General features: G+C 33.0%; 1 protein-coding gene across 6 annotated transcripts in view; it reads left to right on the forward strand.

Annotated features, from left to right (window-relative positions):
• The window catches only part of LOC146535535 (uncharacterized), a 55,575-nt gene extending 40,664 nt beyond the window's left edge, over positions 1 to 14,911 (forward strand). For 4 of the 6 annotated variants that reach the window (XM_085190902.1, XM_085190899.1, XM_085190900.1 and 1 more), the window contains exons 2-10: positions 915 to 1,592; positions 4,676 to 4,826; positions 8,960 to 9,094; positions 9,318 to 10,055; positions 10,292 to 10,528; positions 11,147 to 11,378; positions 12,151 to 12,386; positions 12,658 to 13,103; positions 13,704 to 14,911. In XM_085190902.1, coding sequence (XP_085047028.1) covers positions 1,044 to 1,592; positions 4,676 to 4,826; positions 8,960 to 9,094; positions 9,318 to 10,055; positions 10,292 to 10,528; positions 11,147 to 11,378; positions 12,151 to 12,386; positions 12,658 to 13,103; positions 13,704 to 13,913 — 2,934 coding nt within the window. In that variant the 5' untranslated portion in view covers positions 915 to 1,043 and the 3' untranslated portion in view covers positions 13,914 to 14,911. The remainder of the gene's footprint in view (positions 1 to 914; positions 1,593 to 4,675; positions 4,827 to 8,959; positions 9,095 to 9,317; positions 10,056 to 10,291; positions 10,529 to 11,146; positions 11,379 to 12,150; positions 12,387 to 12,657; positions 13,104 to 13,703) is intronic. The other 2 variants (XM_085190903.1, XM_085190904.1) reach the window with 2 other exon arrangements.
• The last annotated feature ends 1,737 nt before the right edge of the window (positions 14,912 to 16,648 follow it).

The following is a 16,648-nucleotide window of genomic DNA, read 5'->3' on the forward strand; positions in this document are numbered from 1 at the left end:
CAATCTCCACGACGGAGATTAGGATCAGGAAGAGCTTTAAGTACAAACGACCTAGGTTATCAAGATCGCTGCATTAACGGCACATCAGTTGCATAAAACGCTCTGGTTGCACAATCGTGTCCAATTCACTCTCGTTGCCTGGCCGCCATTATCGCGCACGCGCTTTACTGAGAACGTTCCCGCGTAAACGGGGTAAAAAGCGCGGGAACCGCGTCAAAACAATAATGGCCGCCATTACGCTCTGAATGTTATCTATTGAAGTACTTGCGTTTACAACATTTCAAATGTTCTCATTCTTTGTTCTGTATTACTTTGTTTGATTTTGATTAATGAAATATGTGAGAGAAAAATATTACAATCAAATCAGCATAAAACTAAAACCGAGCAATTTCTTTAGCTTTACGCATCTCATATGCACCACATTGTACGCAAATAGAACTAAGTATAGCTTTGTTGGCTTTACGCCCAATCTCGTTACATAGCGTGTTAAATGTCGGAACCCAACAACGCGGCCTATGTTAATTATTTTCCCGAGTGTGGATCAAGCCCACAACCATCGCGTGTACCTATGGACAACTGACGTACATACGAATATATCAAAAAACCAGTTAAGTGCGAGTAAGACTCGCTTTGCTTTAATAGACAAAATAGAAAATAAACACTTGTAATTTACAAATCAATCATTATAAGCTGTTTAAAAAATAAACAGAATTTTTTGTATAGTTTACAATTTGGGCGGAAAATGCTAATCAAACGCTTTACCAATTTATAAATATTATGTTACTTAAACACTAAATTATCTGCTACAAAAGAATTTGTTGCATCCACCATTCATTGAGCCACAAGCAAACAAACAAGACATGTGTAATTACAAAACAACTTTTATTCAATTGTCGTATATTTCTTGACTACAGGTGACGATTAATTTTATAAAACGAATATAATATACATTAAAGAATCATTAAGAAAATAATAATGATGCGCCCAAAACTCTTTCCGATTTTGTGACTTAAGATAGTTAAAAGAAGTAAAATATTAGCAAAATGGTAAACGGTAACTATGTGTTATATGGTGATAGACCATCTTCAGATTCAGAAATTGTTGACGATCACGTCCAGACCCGAACAGCCGAAAGAAAACCAAAGAGGAAAGCTAGAACAACCAATGAACATCAGCATTTACGAAACCGAACTGAACTGGACAATGAGACGGATGCTGTGAAGTTCGAAAAGAAAATAAAAGAGCCGAGGCTTTTACGTTACGTTCCCACATCGGAAGTCGAGGAGCATTTTGTAACTCAAAAATTTGAAACGTATGACTTGAGACTACCTGACGAGCCAGTGAAGCGACACGCTTTCACAAAAAAGCCTAAAAATCCGGCGGATGGGTCGATAAATTATGCATACTCGCGTTCGAGCAGTAGCTGTAGCTCTCCCAATTTGCCGACCATATCGGAACACGTAGAGCAATACGGAACTTATCGAGTACGCTCATCGAATTCGTCACCTACCGATAATATAATTAATGGGTACGACACGAAACTTGACAAATATTTCTCCAAGCCGAGGGAAACAAAGGCCTTCGCTGTTAAGGTAGCGTATCATAATTTCAATTGCACAAACTACATATAGGTAGGCACTTATTGTTCTTTTACATAAATATTTGTTATACGTATGTTAAAGAAAATTCATATATTTTACCTGTTTATGTAATATCAGTTGATAGGGCAATGGTGGTAGATTCGAAAATCATGTATTTCGTAATAACAATATGCACCTATATTATTTTAATTTACTGAAATATACCACGTATCTGTATACATATTTTCAGAGTGTATGATTACAGATATATTATTGTTAATTTTTCACTTTTTAAGTTATATACTTAACATATTGATTTTTATCATGATTAATTATGAAGAAATAAAATATAATTATATATATTAACTAACATCCTGTGTCTAGTGTACAACTTGCATTAAATTTATACGCTACACTTTGTGCGCATTTGGAACGTTTGATTTCCTGCGATGACTGTGCCCACTCTTGAAAGTCCTCTGATAAGAACAGCTTCACGCTGTATCCCGTGCACAGCAGCATAGTCAGAGGAAACCCAGTGCTAAGTCATTCCGTTCCCCATTATCTGCGTGTTGAGTGGCGAAACTTTACGCCGAATACGCTTAATAATATGTAATATTTATTAATTCTAAATTAAATAATATTATTACTTAACTAGCTAGGTCTTCACAGTTTCCATAATAATCTGCTCATAATGTTGGAATCTAGGTCAGTCCATCCAGCTTTCTCTGAGGTCAGGGGGCATCCCATCGGCGTGTCATCTCAACCTTAAATCACTAAGCCATGATAGCCCTACGATACGAATAAAATAGTTATGATAAAAAATCCTGTTCTAATTATTATTATAAACAATTATTTTACGAATTCCTATACTTATAGATTGTTGTTGCATTCTTTAAAAAATCTTTATTTTATAATATAAATAATGTTATGTAAACAAAATCTTAATATCACGTGAAAGTGATAGATAATAATATAATAATGACAAATTAATACTAATCACGATGCCGTTAGAATTTGAATACGAACTAATCTAAATATTCTTTTGATGTTGCGATTAACGTCATGTTAGTTGTCTATTTTAGTTGACTTAATGTCATATTTACAAAAGACTTTCCTTTGCTAAAAATAATTTCATTAATCTATATATATAAAAGGACTTGTCCTCACTGACTGAGGTAAGACGCACGCACAGCCGTAACCGCTAATAGTAGAACCGTGAAATTTGGACAAAAGTTTACTTTCGTAATCTGGACATCCACTAAGAAGGGATTTTGAAAAGTTTTAACCCTGAAGGGGTGAAATAGGGGTTCAATGTTTGTATGGAAAAAAATTTAAATCGCCACCGATTTTTATAAAATTTGAAATTTAGATTTTTAAAAGTATTTAATTGAACACGTGTTTCATTGTTTTCTAGAATTCTCCCCCTAAGGGTGCAAATAAGGGGTTGAAAGTTTGTATAGGTTTTTTTTAAATCGTCACCAATTTTTATAAAATTTGAAATTCGGACTCTTAAACGTATATAATTAAACACATGTTTCATGGGTTATTAGAATTCACCCTTAAATACGCAAGCGAAGCTGCGCGCGTCCGCTAGTCTATATATATAAAAGGACTTGTCCTCACTGACTGAGGTAAGACGCACGTACAGCCTTAACCGCTGATGGTAGAAACGTTAAATTGGGACAAAAGTTTACTTTTGTAATCTGGACATCCACTAAGAAGGGATTTTGAAAAATTTTAACCCTAAAGGGGTAAAATAGGGGTTCAAAGTTTGTATGGAAAAAAATTTAAATCGGCACCGATTTATATAAAATTTGAAATTTAGATTTTTAAAAGTATTTAATTGAACACGTGTTTTATCGTTTTCTAGAATTCTCCCCCTAAGGGTGCGAATAAGGGGTTGAAAGTTTGTATGGAAAAATCTTTAAAACGCCACCGATTTTTATAAAATTTGAAATTTAGACTCCTAAAAATATTTCTTTGAACACATGTTTCATGGGTTATTAGAATTCACCCTTAAATACGCAAGCGAAGCTGCGCGCGTCCGCTAGTCTATATATATAAAAGGACTTGTCCTCACTGACTGAGGTAAGACGCACGCACAGCCGTAACCGCTGTGCGTAGAAACGTTAAATTTGGACAGATGTTTACTTTCGTAATCTGGACATCCACTAAGAAGGGATTTTGAAAAATTTTAACCCTAAAGGGGTAAAATAAGGGTTGAAAGTTTGTATGGAAAAAAATTTAAATCGGCACCGATTTTTATAAAATTGTAAATTCAGACTTTTAAATATATTTAATTGAACACGTGTTTCACAGTTTTTTAGAATTTAACCCCTAAGGGTGCCATTAAGGGGTTAAAAGTTTGTATGGAAAACTCTTTAAATCTCCTCCGATTTTTATAAAATTTTAAATTTAGGCTCTTAAAAATATTTAATTGAACATGTGTTTCATGGTTTTCTAGAATTCACCCCTTAGGGTGCAAATAAGGGGTTGAAAGTTTGTATGGAAAAATTTTTAAAACGCCACCGATTTTTATAAAATTTTAAATTTAGAATCTTAATAATATTTCATTGAACACATGTTTCGTGGTTTATTAGAATTCACCCGTAAATAAGTAAGCGAAGCTGCGCGCGTCCGCTAGTAATAATATATGATGTAACTTGTTACTATTGAAGTACCAAAGAGCAGATGGTTTGAATAAATATCACAGTTTACGCTTGGCTGTTTCTCGCTTATTATGTTAATAGAATTTTTTAAGGTTCCGCTCGTAAGATCTATGCCATAAATGCTATAAAGATATGATAGCCATCGGTTGTTTATATTTCCAAAATAACCTTTGACTTTGATACCTCAAGCGGTTTATACAAATTCTTTTCAACTATATAAAAATATTAGTGTTTTTATACATATATGTACTAGAGATTAAAACGCGGCTTCGTCTGTTTAAGCTTGTTGTTATATTATAGCCGAATGATATTTCTTTAATATAAAAGTATCCTGTCTTTCTTTCTAATATCTGTAAGAGTGTGTGCAAAGTTTAATGATAATCGATTGAGTAGTTTTGTTGAGAATAATTGTATGTTTTGTTCCAGGGCTCACATCCAGACAGTCTCTACCGAGTTAGTGGGTCCAGCGGCGGCGGTGCGGATAAAGCAGTCAGAGCGTTACGTCTGCTGCGATGGCCACTCGCGCTGTTCACCGTGTGCGTCGCACTCGCGGCCTTTGTGTATTTCCTGATGCCAGGTAATAATTAATTTGCATATTAATGTTATATATTATTAATGTACTAAAAATAATCGTTGTTTTTAATTATATGATCGAGCCAATTGGAATTGAAATTTATATAAGTATATTGAACTTGTATAATATATGTATTAGCCAAATACAATTTAAAATAAAATAATTAAGCTTCCCGCTGTGTCCCGCACACTGCATGGTAGACAGAGGGAACCTCGTGTTAAGACACTCCGTTCCCCACTTTCCGCCGAAATCTGGAGGCATTGCTTTGTTGAGTGGCGGATTTCAACGCCGCGCTTTGCTTAGACACCAGAGCGAAGAAATGAAAAATATAAAATATTTTATGTAACTGAGTAGGAATCGAACCCACAGTTGTTGCATTTAGAGTCACATGCTTGTGCTACAGTGACATCAAAGATTCATATGATTTTAAATCTACAGTTAATTTTACTATATAAATATCTACTCTAAATCCGTCATGAAGTCCGTCAAAGCAACCAAAGTATCAAAGTAACCACTATTCCAGTTTCATGCAATTAGTAAATAGTGAGACGCATAAATAATAAACTAATTACATATTCTCATCGTTTAATACATATTTTTTAAAACAAGATATTCACTACCTGGTTTCATTAGGTAAGTAGGTATATTAAGAGTTACGAAATAGGTATTTTACGTAATAATTGTAATTATTTTGCATGTAACAGGAAACTAACGTTATTTTCATTGATTTGCGTAAAATTCTGGCTGCACATGTGGCTACACATGTGTACCTACGCCATAACAGGTACCCAATATACTCGTATGTATATGATAAAATATTTTTGTTGTCGTTTCCTCTCCATTTCTTTTTATTTTCATTGCTTATTTTAAAATCAATTGGCTATCATTTTACAAAAAATATTCTAAAATTGAGGTATTGTACAGTTACTTATTAATCAATAGAAAAGTCAATAAAAAATAAATAATAGTTGGAAAAATGAAAAATAAATAAGGAACGGAGTGTCTTAACGCTAGGTGAGCATCCTACCTTGCTGTGAGCGGGATACAGCGTGAAGCTAAACCAAACTGAAACCTAATAAACCTGAAAATTGATAATATTAATATTGAATCAATTAACCAAAAAAAATAGCAATAGCAACTTTTACAGCTTTCTTATGCTCGTATACTTGTTAAAATATGATAATAACAAAAGTGTAGCGCAGTGTGATCGTAAATAACTTTCTAACCAATTATAGTCCTCCTTTTAAATCTTTGTTAGCTATGGACCTTTAACGATGGCTTTGATCTTCATAAATATTCAGATACTTTCACGCACTGCACGCGAAGGGTTTAACAACAACCACTTTTAAAAGCAGTAAAATTATAATCATATTTTTCCATTATGGTCCAGACAAGATTGCGCAGTCGGATATCCTCGTGTCTTAAGAAGCTTTGTCTTGAATTGTCTCTTTTTGTCATATGAAAGTTGACCTCAACCACCATTGTATTTCTTTACAATGCCCATACCTACGCTTTTTCATTATTGATCGATTGTATGTAATTAACATTTTCAGTTACATTGATTGAACCTTATATAATTTTACCTTCAAATATTAAACAAATTGTACTGATTTAATTGAATCCTAAACTATCATAACTATAATAATATATAATTAGAATTAAGTTTGAAATAATAATTTCTATTTCATACCAAGAGTATTATCTAATGTCCTTGTTATTAATAGGTTATTTAATATACAATCATATTAATAGCACAACGTAAGAACCAGCCAGGACTGTAACTTTCCAGTTAAGTATATGTGTATATTTAATGAAATAGTTTCTTATACGTTAAAAACATGGACTATGTAATTAGACGAATATCCTACTAAATATTATTATATAAATAATTTATGTAATACATTTCACATTTACTCGATTAAGCACAAAATGAGTCTAATTTAAATGTAATTAAAGTAGAAGGCTTGATAATATCCCTTTAGCTCACATTTAAGTCGTATTACTAAAAACTTTAATAGACTTTATTCGTTCAATAATTATGTACATATACTTAAAGTATATTTGTATGTCTTACCAATAACAAGGCTAAATAATTTAATAATTGTATCTATTTAGATAATTTATTTCTAAAATTGATATTGATTGACTCTACAGGCGTGCAATTTACAATTAACTTCATATGATATTTTATCAGCACACCTGCCTGCTATTATGTTCATGCTATAGAATATAATTGTTGCCATATTTGGAAATAATATAAAATAATATTATAAATGTTCCAATAGAATTAAAAAATGTTAATATAATTATTCATACTTAATCTTAACTTTATATGGATTGATGACATTTTAACCCTTGCCATGGTACTTTTATTTACCACCCGTAGTGCCATAACATTTTCAAACAAACTATCATGCTAGGAAAGCTTTATATGCAATAATTTAATTTATTTTATCAATGCAATGTAAACTATTTAAAACTAAGATTCCTAGAATCTGTCCCCCTAAATTTACATCAGGTGTTCTAAACCTTCAAATTTCTGACGTCATCAGAAAGTGCTTAATACAGTTATTAAACTTTTTAATTTTTTTTAATCTAAATCCGTCCAGTAGTTTAATCGAACAACAGACAAAAAAATACAACAATATAGAAGATTTTTCGTACCATTTGTACCATTGTACAGAATTATCCCCTATATATAATAGTTTTAATATACATACTTATATATTTACATTTTTAATAATATTATCAAGCGTATAAAAAACAAATATTAGAATTGACTTACAGCATAACAAAAATATATTTGCAATAGGATCTTGTAAATGCAAATACATACTTGGATGATGAAATGTACACATTTTCATTAAAATTAAATAGTAATATATTAGAATATGGTTCGATAATTATATTTCAGAAATAATATTTCTTGATTTTATATAATTCTAAAATATATTGCAGAATAGGTTGTGTGATAAGGATTAATGACGGTCAGGTCACCGTCGTTACGGAGGTGTGCTAGTGACTTCTTGAACCTGGCTTTCACTGTCTCACCTCTTTACTTCAAGAAATTCTTGTAGTTTCGTCAAATTAAATACGATTCAAATGACAGCTGCATAATTTGGCCATAGGTCACGTACTAGTTCTAGCTATCAACACTACCTACTTGTTATAAACTAACTTCCTTATATTGGGAAAAATGTCAGTATTCAAAATTTATTATTTTATACTATGAAATATATATATATATATTTCATAGTATATATATATATATATATATATATATATATATATATATATATATATATAGTACACAGGGTATAAAATTAAATTAATTTAGGTGTGGGAACCTAATAATATATATTTTTTATCTGTTTACTTATTAAACATTATAAGAACTGTTTATTTTATTCCATTGTTATATATTTTCCTAAGAACTTTCAATTGGCATTGTGAGCCAACTGTTGTCAATTTATAAAATAATTTTATCTGTCGTATCGTATAAGAATAATATGTGATAATATTATTTTCGCAACTTTGTTTAAATAGACTAATGGAAAGAGATCTAATGCAAAAATCTGCATGCACCTATCTGTTTTTTTAATTAAACTTATTTTATATTAATGATACATATTACATGCATCTATTCTTCTAAAATAGATTACGCCATAATTGCAACGAAATTTCATTCAAATCATGTAAACGTGACGGTTTCGGCATCGATCACCGCTCGGAGTAATGCAATATTTAATACGTGCTTAGAGTTCCACTCAACTCAATACGACTTAAGAATTTGGCCGAAAGCGGAAAACGGAGTGTCTTAATGGGAATGCAGCATCTCAACACTAGGTTTTCTCTGCCTACCTTGCTATGTGTAGGACACAGCGTTGCCTCGACAACAGAGCGAAGAAATGGGAATATAAACGTAAATAAATATTTCACTTTCTCGAGTGGGGATCGAACCCACAACCGCCGCGTTACAGTCACATCCTTGTGCTCCAGTGAAGTTTCATTTAAGAAATATTTTTGCAGCCAAACCATAAGCCGTAAAGCTTAATACGCTAGCTTAACGTTCAATACATTATATTTTTCATTTATATTTTAGAAATGGCTTCAATATTTTTTTTCTTGATTTCTAGTAAGCCTAGATACTGAAGTGGAGACAGTGAATGCTACAAACTGGGAAGACAGTATTTCTGAGGCGCACAGCAACCTAAATAAACTTCAAGTCAATCCTACCAAGACACCTGCAACTGAAAAATCGCATTCTCGTGGTAAAATTTGCTTTTCTTTCAAATGTAATATAATCGTAGACTTGACGGGTACTAATAAAGTAAAACTGTTAGAGACTGTTTGTTTTTTGTGTACTGCATGTTTGTAAGTTAGTTTTTTCTTTATGTTTTTTGTTTTATATTGCACATTATCTTGTCACTTTAAATGTTATATGTTGCTTTTTAGTAATCTTATATATTTTAAAATGTCTCATCTCGTATGCAGGTACTAAAACATCAGAAATAGACTTTTACGATTCTGATAGTAAAAATTACGATCTTACTTCAATAGTCGATATTGTGACAGAAAAAAGTAAGAAACGTAAACTACCTATACCTCCCATATTTCCTACCCACATATCTCCAGAGGTTCAGTATGGCAATGAAAAAGCAGATTCAGAAAAATCCCGTTCGCCAAAGTTACTAAAAGTTACTACAACCATTCCAAGCGACTCTACATTAAAACCTCATATAACGCAGAAACCTGAAAAACCATTGGCCGTTTATTTTAAAGAAGGCAATGCCTTAACCTCTACCACAGAGTCTTCTATAACAGAGAGTATTACACATGCAGAAACATCGAATGATATAATTCATTTTATAAAACAGCAAGCAAATAAAAACATTTTACAATATTCCAAACCTGATCCTCAAATTCATAGAGAAACAATTTCTTTACCTCGAGACGAACAACCCAAGAGGAGCACGAGCCAAAATTATGAAAAAGAAATTAATAATCCTCAAGAAGTACCAGAATATTATGGAAGGCCCATCGCTAATGGCAACATCAAGTTTACCTCGGGTCATTCGATGCTTTTTGGCATTTCTATTGAAGATGCAGCAAACATGAAATCAACTACTCAAAATGCACTTTATAACACACGAGTGTCACCAACCTTGCCCACGTGGCGAGATCGTGATGAGGCTACCACTAAAAAATATCCCGTTAATAGTAACTTTGACGGTAAGTTAGTCTTGGGAAATCAGTCACTAGCTTGTCGCTTAATGGATTTTATTTTTAAAGTAAAAGATAAAGGTAAATAGCTTTTATGCCCAGATTGTGTTGTAGCTTTTTCATAGTGTTGTATTATATTATTTGTTAATTTCTATGCATATTGCAATAGGATCATTATACAAGTAAGAAAACTTAAAATAAAAAAAATATAATATTAACTTACAAATTTGTATCGTAATTTACAGTTTCACAATGTCGCTCTACACGCCTTGCTCTCTGCCGTGGTGTACTGCCCTACGACTTGGCAGGAGCTCCTGCGACTGTCAGCGGCGTCGATGTCACAACTTTACTTCCACAAATAGAGTACCTCGTTAGTACCAACTGTAGCCAAAGGGTGAGACACTTCGCCTGCGCTCTTCTAGAGCCAGAGTGTTCTCCACCACCGTATCCAGCAAAGATGCCGTGTTACAACTTCTGCAAAGGTCAGTGTAGCAATTAATTCACAAAAATTTTATTTTAATATTAATATATTTTTATAGCATCACGCTGTATTCCGCTTACAGACAGGGTAGGCAGAGGGAACCTAGTGCTAAGACACTCCGTTTCCCATTTTCCGCCGACTTCTGGACGCATTGTTTGAGTAGTGGAACTCAACGCCGCGCTTTTACCTCGACACCAGAGCGAAGAAATTAAAATATAAAAAATATAAAATTAAATAAATATTTAATTTCCACTAGTGGGGATCGAACCCACAACCTATCACGTTTACAGTTACACACTGGTGCCCCTGCACCACGAATAGCCTCAAAATATAAATTGTTATTATGTTATTTTGATTTTATATTCTATTAGGGTGAGCAAATATAATCTAAAGCTATTATTGTTGGATAGGTTCAAAAGAAACAAAATTATGAAAAATATTTATAATTCTAGTTCGGAACCATTGCGTGCAATGATGGTTCCGGTTTATAATAGTAGGATGATTTCCATTTACCATTTTTATTTGTGTGAGTACGTTTCTTAAAAAAAAAAATGTGAATAAGCTTCAAAAAAAAGTATTTTTTTAGTAAAATAATTAATTAAACCTATTTCTATTAAAGCTATCGTGGACAGCTGCGAGGACATGATACCTGCAGAACTGCAAGCAATGTTCAAATGCAATCAGTACTCTAGCAACAACTGCGCCAACGCGCGCGTGCCCTGCTACTCTCGCGAGCTGGCGTGCGGGGACGGCTCGTGCGTGCCGCGCGACTGGGTGTGCGACGGCACCAGGGACTGTCCGGGAGGGGAAGATGAAGCGCCATGTGCAAGTTGCGAAGATAATGAATATAGGTATTTTTACTTTTATTTTTAGGGTTTCACACCTTAAAAGAAAAAAACCGTTTAAAAATCGGAACTTTTATAGGATCACTTTGTTTTCAAGACTATTTATTTCGAAATAGCATAGAGGTATTAAGCTCAAATTAATAATAAATATTAGGCACCTTAGACTAGAGCAGTGAAAAAATCAAGCAAAAGCCTTCATTGCTTGCATTGTTTTTGCTGCCGTTTGCACGAAATTCGGGAAATTTTATTAAATGTATATAGTTATTCCTTTTACCTCCAATTGTGACATTTGGCACGAAATGAGAACTAACAGTACAAATAGCTATAGGAAAAGATCCAAAAAGTCAAAATTTAGAAGTATTTAAAGATATTTCATATAAAAAAAACTATTACAAACTTATAATCTTAGTTGATTTCATACAAGACTGCTTATGACTGCAAACTTAAGATTTTCTTCTTTTTAAAATTGTATGTCCTGTTGAATTGCAATCCTCAAATAGGTACGGAACCCTCGATTGGCGAGTACGATTTACATTTGACTTGACTCGTTTACTTTCAAGCACCACAGCACCAGTAAATAAATAAAAGAAAGTTTTGTTATTGTACGCCATAAATTGCTGTAACTGACGCTGCGCTATATAACAACACTTAACTACATCATTTGAGTGGTCATAAAAAACATATAAACCTTTACTCACCTAATAACAAACGAATATAAAATATATATTCTCGGAACATTTAAGTTTCACTTAAACTTAAATCTATTTATCTTTTACAGATGCGATTCTGGCTTGTGTATTACTAAGAGGTGGCTTTGTGATGGATATTCAGATTGTCCAACTGGTGAAGATGAGCATGAAGACATGTGCCATCAGAGGTCCAGCTTTAGAGCACTTGGTGATGAAGTAGAAGTTGAAGAACCTGGAGAAGAATTGGCTGGGTCTGCACCTGCACCTTCTATACGTAAACCCAATAGACTACCAATATATGAAAGAACTCAAAGTATACGTAATGGTAGGTTGCATTTTATTTGATTAGTTACCGCAACGATAAATAGGAAAAGTCCAAAATTTTAATAAAATAATACAGTTATTGTGTAAGCATATTTTATTACAATTTTTTTACGTCACCAGTTCTCTTTTCTCAGAAGTATATTCGTACTTACATATTTTTATGCCAAGTTTAAGATTCAAGGGTAACGATTTTTTTAATTATATTGTATGGATAACATGTATCTACATTTATGAAATATTTATGTTATATGTTACATGCATTTACTTTTCAGGAGAAAATGACAGCAGTAAAGAACTACTAATGACCAGCGACAGTAGTAACGCGTTTAGACGTAACTATACTCGACGACCATCGTTATCGCGCTTGACACCATATAAACGACCAAAACTTCTAGATACCAAGCTTCAAACTGAATCAAACGAAGAAACTACGACAAATAAACCAATTAATAGAAGAACTACACCTAGAGTTGAACAAACCAGTAGAAAAGAAGAAACTAAAGAAGATTCTGCTGAAGGTATTGATACAGACGACTTAGGATTATTTGGTGATATTAAAAAGAAGAATATTAATGATACAGAAAGCACAACAAAACCTAAACAGCAAAGATCAATGCATAGAACTACTACAGAAGTTATACCTAGCACTGATGCAATCCGCTTAGATAAGATGAAGAATCAATTTGAGAAAGTAATCGATGGATCGGCAATGTTGAGGGTAATTGTTAATTATATTTTTTTTGATATTCAAATCCATATTTAACAATTATGGTAGAAATATATTATTTATTTCAATAAATTTATTTTATCGAATTTATAGAAAGTTTAAAAGACGCTTTTAACCATTTTAACCATTCAGTGAAAATACCTATAATATGAAATGTTTTAAAAGTGAGATTTATGACAATCATGACTGCGTGATGCTATCTTCATAAAAATATATACAGTAAAATAGATGAAGCTCAAATCACTTCATTTTGTAATCATTACGAAACGTGGGCTTTACATTTCGTTATGTTTTTCTGGATGACTATACTCATATACCTATATCTTATTTTGTTAGTTGAACTAGAATTCAGACATAATTACATATCTCTAGATATGTTATTCCTAAAATGTTCCCCACTCTGGTAGCAAGGCAAAGCCCATCGATGAATTCCGCTACTGAACCCGCATTGTCTCGATAATTTGGTCGTAGAAAGTGGAGAACGAAATGTGTTAACACTAGTTTCCCTCTGCCTACGCCAAGTGAAGCAAAAAAAATGATAATATTTCACAATATTGACGACATTACATCCTATTTACACTTGTGTCGCAGAAAGCAGCCAAGGAACAGCAAGTTGAATCACAAAACACCAAGGACTCTGAAGAGGCAGAGCCCGCGGCGATGCAGTCGAGCGCGCACGCGTCGCCGTGCCCCGAGCACGAGCTGCGCTGCGTGGACGGGCGCTGCATCGCGCTGGCGCAGCTGTGCGACGGCACCGTCGACTGCTCCGACCACGCTGATGAGGATAACTGCTTTACGTAGATTTTAGGGCACATGTAAGTATTTCTTTTGAAAGTTGTTTTTTTTTTTTGCTTTTGACAGGTGTTGTTCGTTGGTGAAAGGTTAACTTTATAATTTAAAAAAATCATCTAAATTCTATTAAATTCCACTAATGAATAATACAAAACTTTACATTACTTAAAAAACAATCCTATTTTATATAAACAAATATTATAAAAAATAAAAGAAATACTCTATGAGACTCTCAGGCTCTTAATAAAGATCATAAGCGCTATAATGCATAAGCATGCACTTTACATGTAAATTCCACAAATGGTATTTTGCATTGTTAATAGGATATGGATATATACGTGAAGAAGTATCAGTATTTATTAAATAAATTTAATAAATACGGACAAAGATTAGGTATTTTTAATATGTGATGTTGAAATTTCACCAATGAACACTACAAAAATATATGATAATAATATATTTGAATATGTAACTAACTAAGATAATTACATTCGTGAAACTGCACTGGCATATATACATATAAGTGTAATATTGATTATATGTTTATATTAAATAAGTTTTATGAAAAATATATTTTAGCTAAAACTAAATAATATGAGGCCAGTCGTGGCGCAGGGGCACAAAGTGTGATTGTAAGCGTGACTGGTTGTGGGTTCGATCCCCACTGGAGGAAATGAAATATTTATTTACATTTATATTTCCATTTCTTCGCTCTGGTTTCGAGGCAAAAAACACGGCGTTGACTTCTGCCACTCAACATGCAATGCCTCTAGAATTCGGTGAAAATTGGAGAACGGAGTGTCTTAACAATCGGTTCTCTTCTCTCTGCCTATCCTGTTGCGTGCGGGATACAGCGTGAAACTGATGTTAAACAAAAAATGTCTTTCTTGACCAATGGACAGTCTCTCGGTTATTTACTTAAGTATTTAAAAATGTCTCATTGAAACTGACACCTTATGAAATGAAAAAATTAAAGACTCGTATAAAAATTATTATCTACTTAAAAATATGAAAAAATTTACGAAGTGCCTTCTAACTTATCGTCAATAGTTCAAGAAGTAACATTTCTTTTTATTTCAAAGCAGGCGCTCAGCAATATTTCTGTACTATTAATAATTAAAGCCAGTGTTTTATTTATTTATTTTTGTACATACTACTAATGTATTTTTATATTTCAATAAAATCAATAATTCATTAGTATTAAACATAAATTTAACGATTTATATATTAAGCATTTTATAACTAAAACTTAGAATTTCTATAATTTCAAGTTTCCAGTAAGGGTTATACAGGGTGAGTCATATTGAACTTTCCGATTTCAATAAGGTGTGTATTAAAAACAAAGCGACATGCAGTAAAAATTATTTTATTGTTTGAAAGCACATAACATGCAGTTTTAATTTAGTTGGTTTTAAAAATGATATCCTGTAAATGTCTACCTCCATTGACCACACACTGCTGAAGCCTTTCCCGGAAGTTGTCCATTACTCGTCGAGTCATATTCAGCGGAATAGCATTGATTTCTTCCGTGATTGCAGCCTTCAGTTCATCGATGGTTCGGGGACGATGCGTGTACACCTTTTCCTTCAGGTAACCCCAGAAAAAGAAATCGCAGGGGGTTAAATCAGGTGATCTCGGAGGCCACCCAACGTCACCTCGCAAAGAAATGAGATGACCGGGAAACATTTGTCGCAGGATTTCCATTGAACGCCTGGATGTATGGGCTGTAGCACCATCTTGTTGGAACCAGATGTTATCGTTGTCATGATTCTGCGTTAATTCCTCCAATTTCGGTTTCAGAAAAGTTTCAAGCATGTCGCAATACCGAGCAGAGGTAACTGTGACGACTTGACCATCTTCTTCAAAAAAATAGGGACCCCACACACCAAACTCTGCAATAGCGCACCACACTGTCACTCGAGGGCTGTGAAGTGGTCGTTCGTGTAGGTTTCGTGGGTTATTCTCAGCCCAGTATCGAAAATTCTGTTTGTTGACAGTTCCGGCGAGGTGAAAATGTGCCTCATCACTGAAGATCAAAACAGCAGTGCGGGGGATCATTGCTCACACTAAAACTGCATGTCATGGCGCGTCTAATGACACCATCCCCACCCTTCTACTCCTTCCCTTCTTCGTGCAACGTCCTTCCAAAACCGGAAAGTTCAATATGACTCACCCTGTATATAGTAAAATTATAAAATTATTTTAAGTAAGCTGTGATAAAGCAATGCATGTTATTGGTAGAGTAGAGATTTAAGTTGATAATATAATGCTAAGGGTCTCATAATTGACAAATAAAATATTTTATTATAATTTCTAAAATTTACATTTTTTTAAAAAAAAGTACCTAGTACCTAGTGGTACTATGTAAGCATAAACATAGCTGTCAAATTCAATATAATGTGCTTGCCATACAATAAATTTGCTATTTGAATTTTTATGAACTTTTTCCTATTTTAAATTATTAATTATTAAAAAATTATATAATGTATAATTTACTACTGTAAGTTATTTTGTAATATTCGTATTAGAAAATTAAAATGCTCCTAGCATTATATGAGTAGGTATATCAGAGTGTAGGTATAATATTTAAAATATAATTTTATTTACGGTTTTACGTTTTAATTAGTATTATTAAATTTAGCGATTTAGCTTCCATAAATTAAGTATAAATATTGTAATGAGTTTAAAATTTTGTTATATAATAAGTTTTTCGTGTAAATATTATTTATTGCTTTTATTTTTTA

This window comes from Heliconius melpomene, chromosome 10 (assembly GCF_056956725.1).
Source record: "Heliconius melpomene rosina isolate 202511_hmr_F chromosome 10, ASM5695672v1, whole genome shotgun sequence".
NCBI lineage: Eukaryota > Metazoa > Arthropoda > Insecta > Lepidoptera > Nymphalidae > Heliconius > Heliconius melpomene.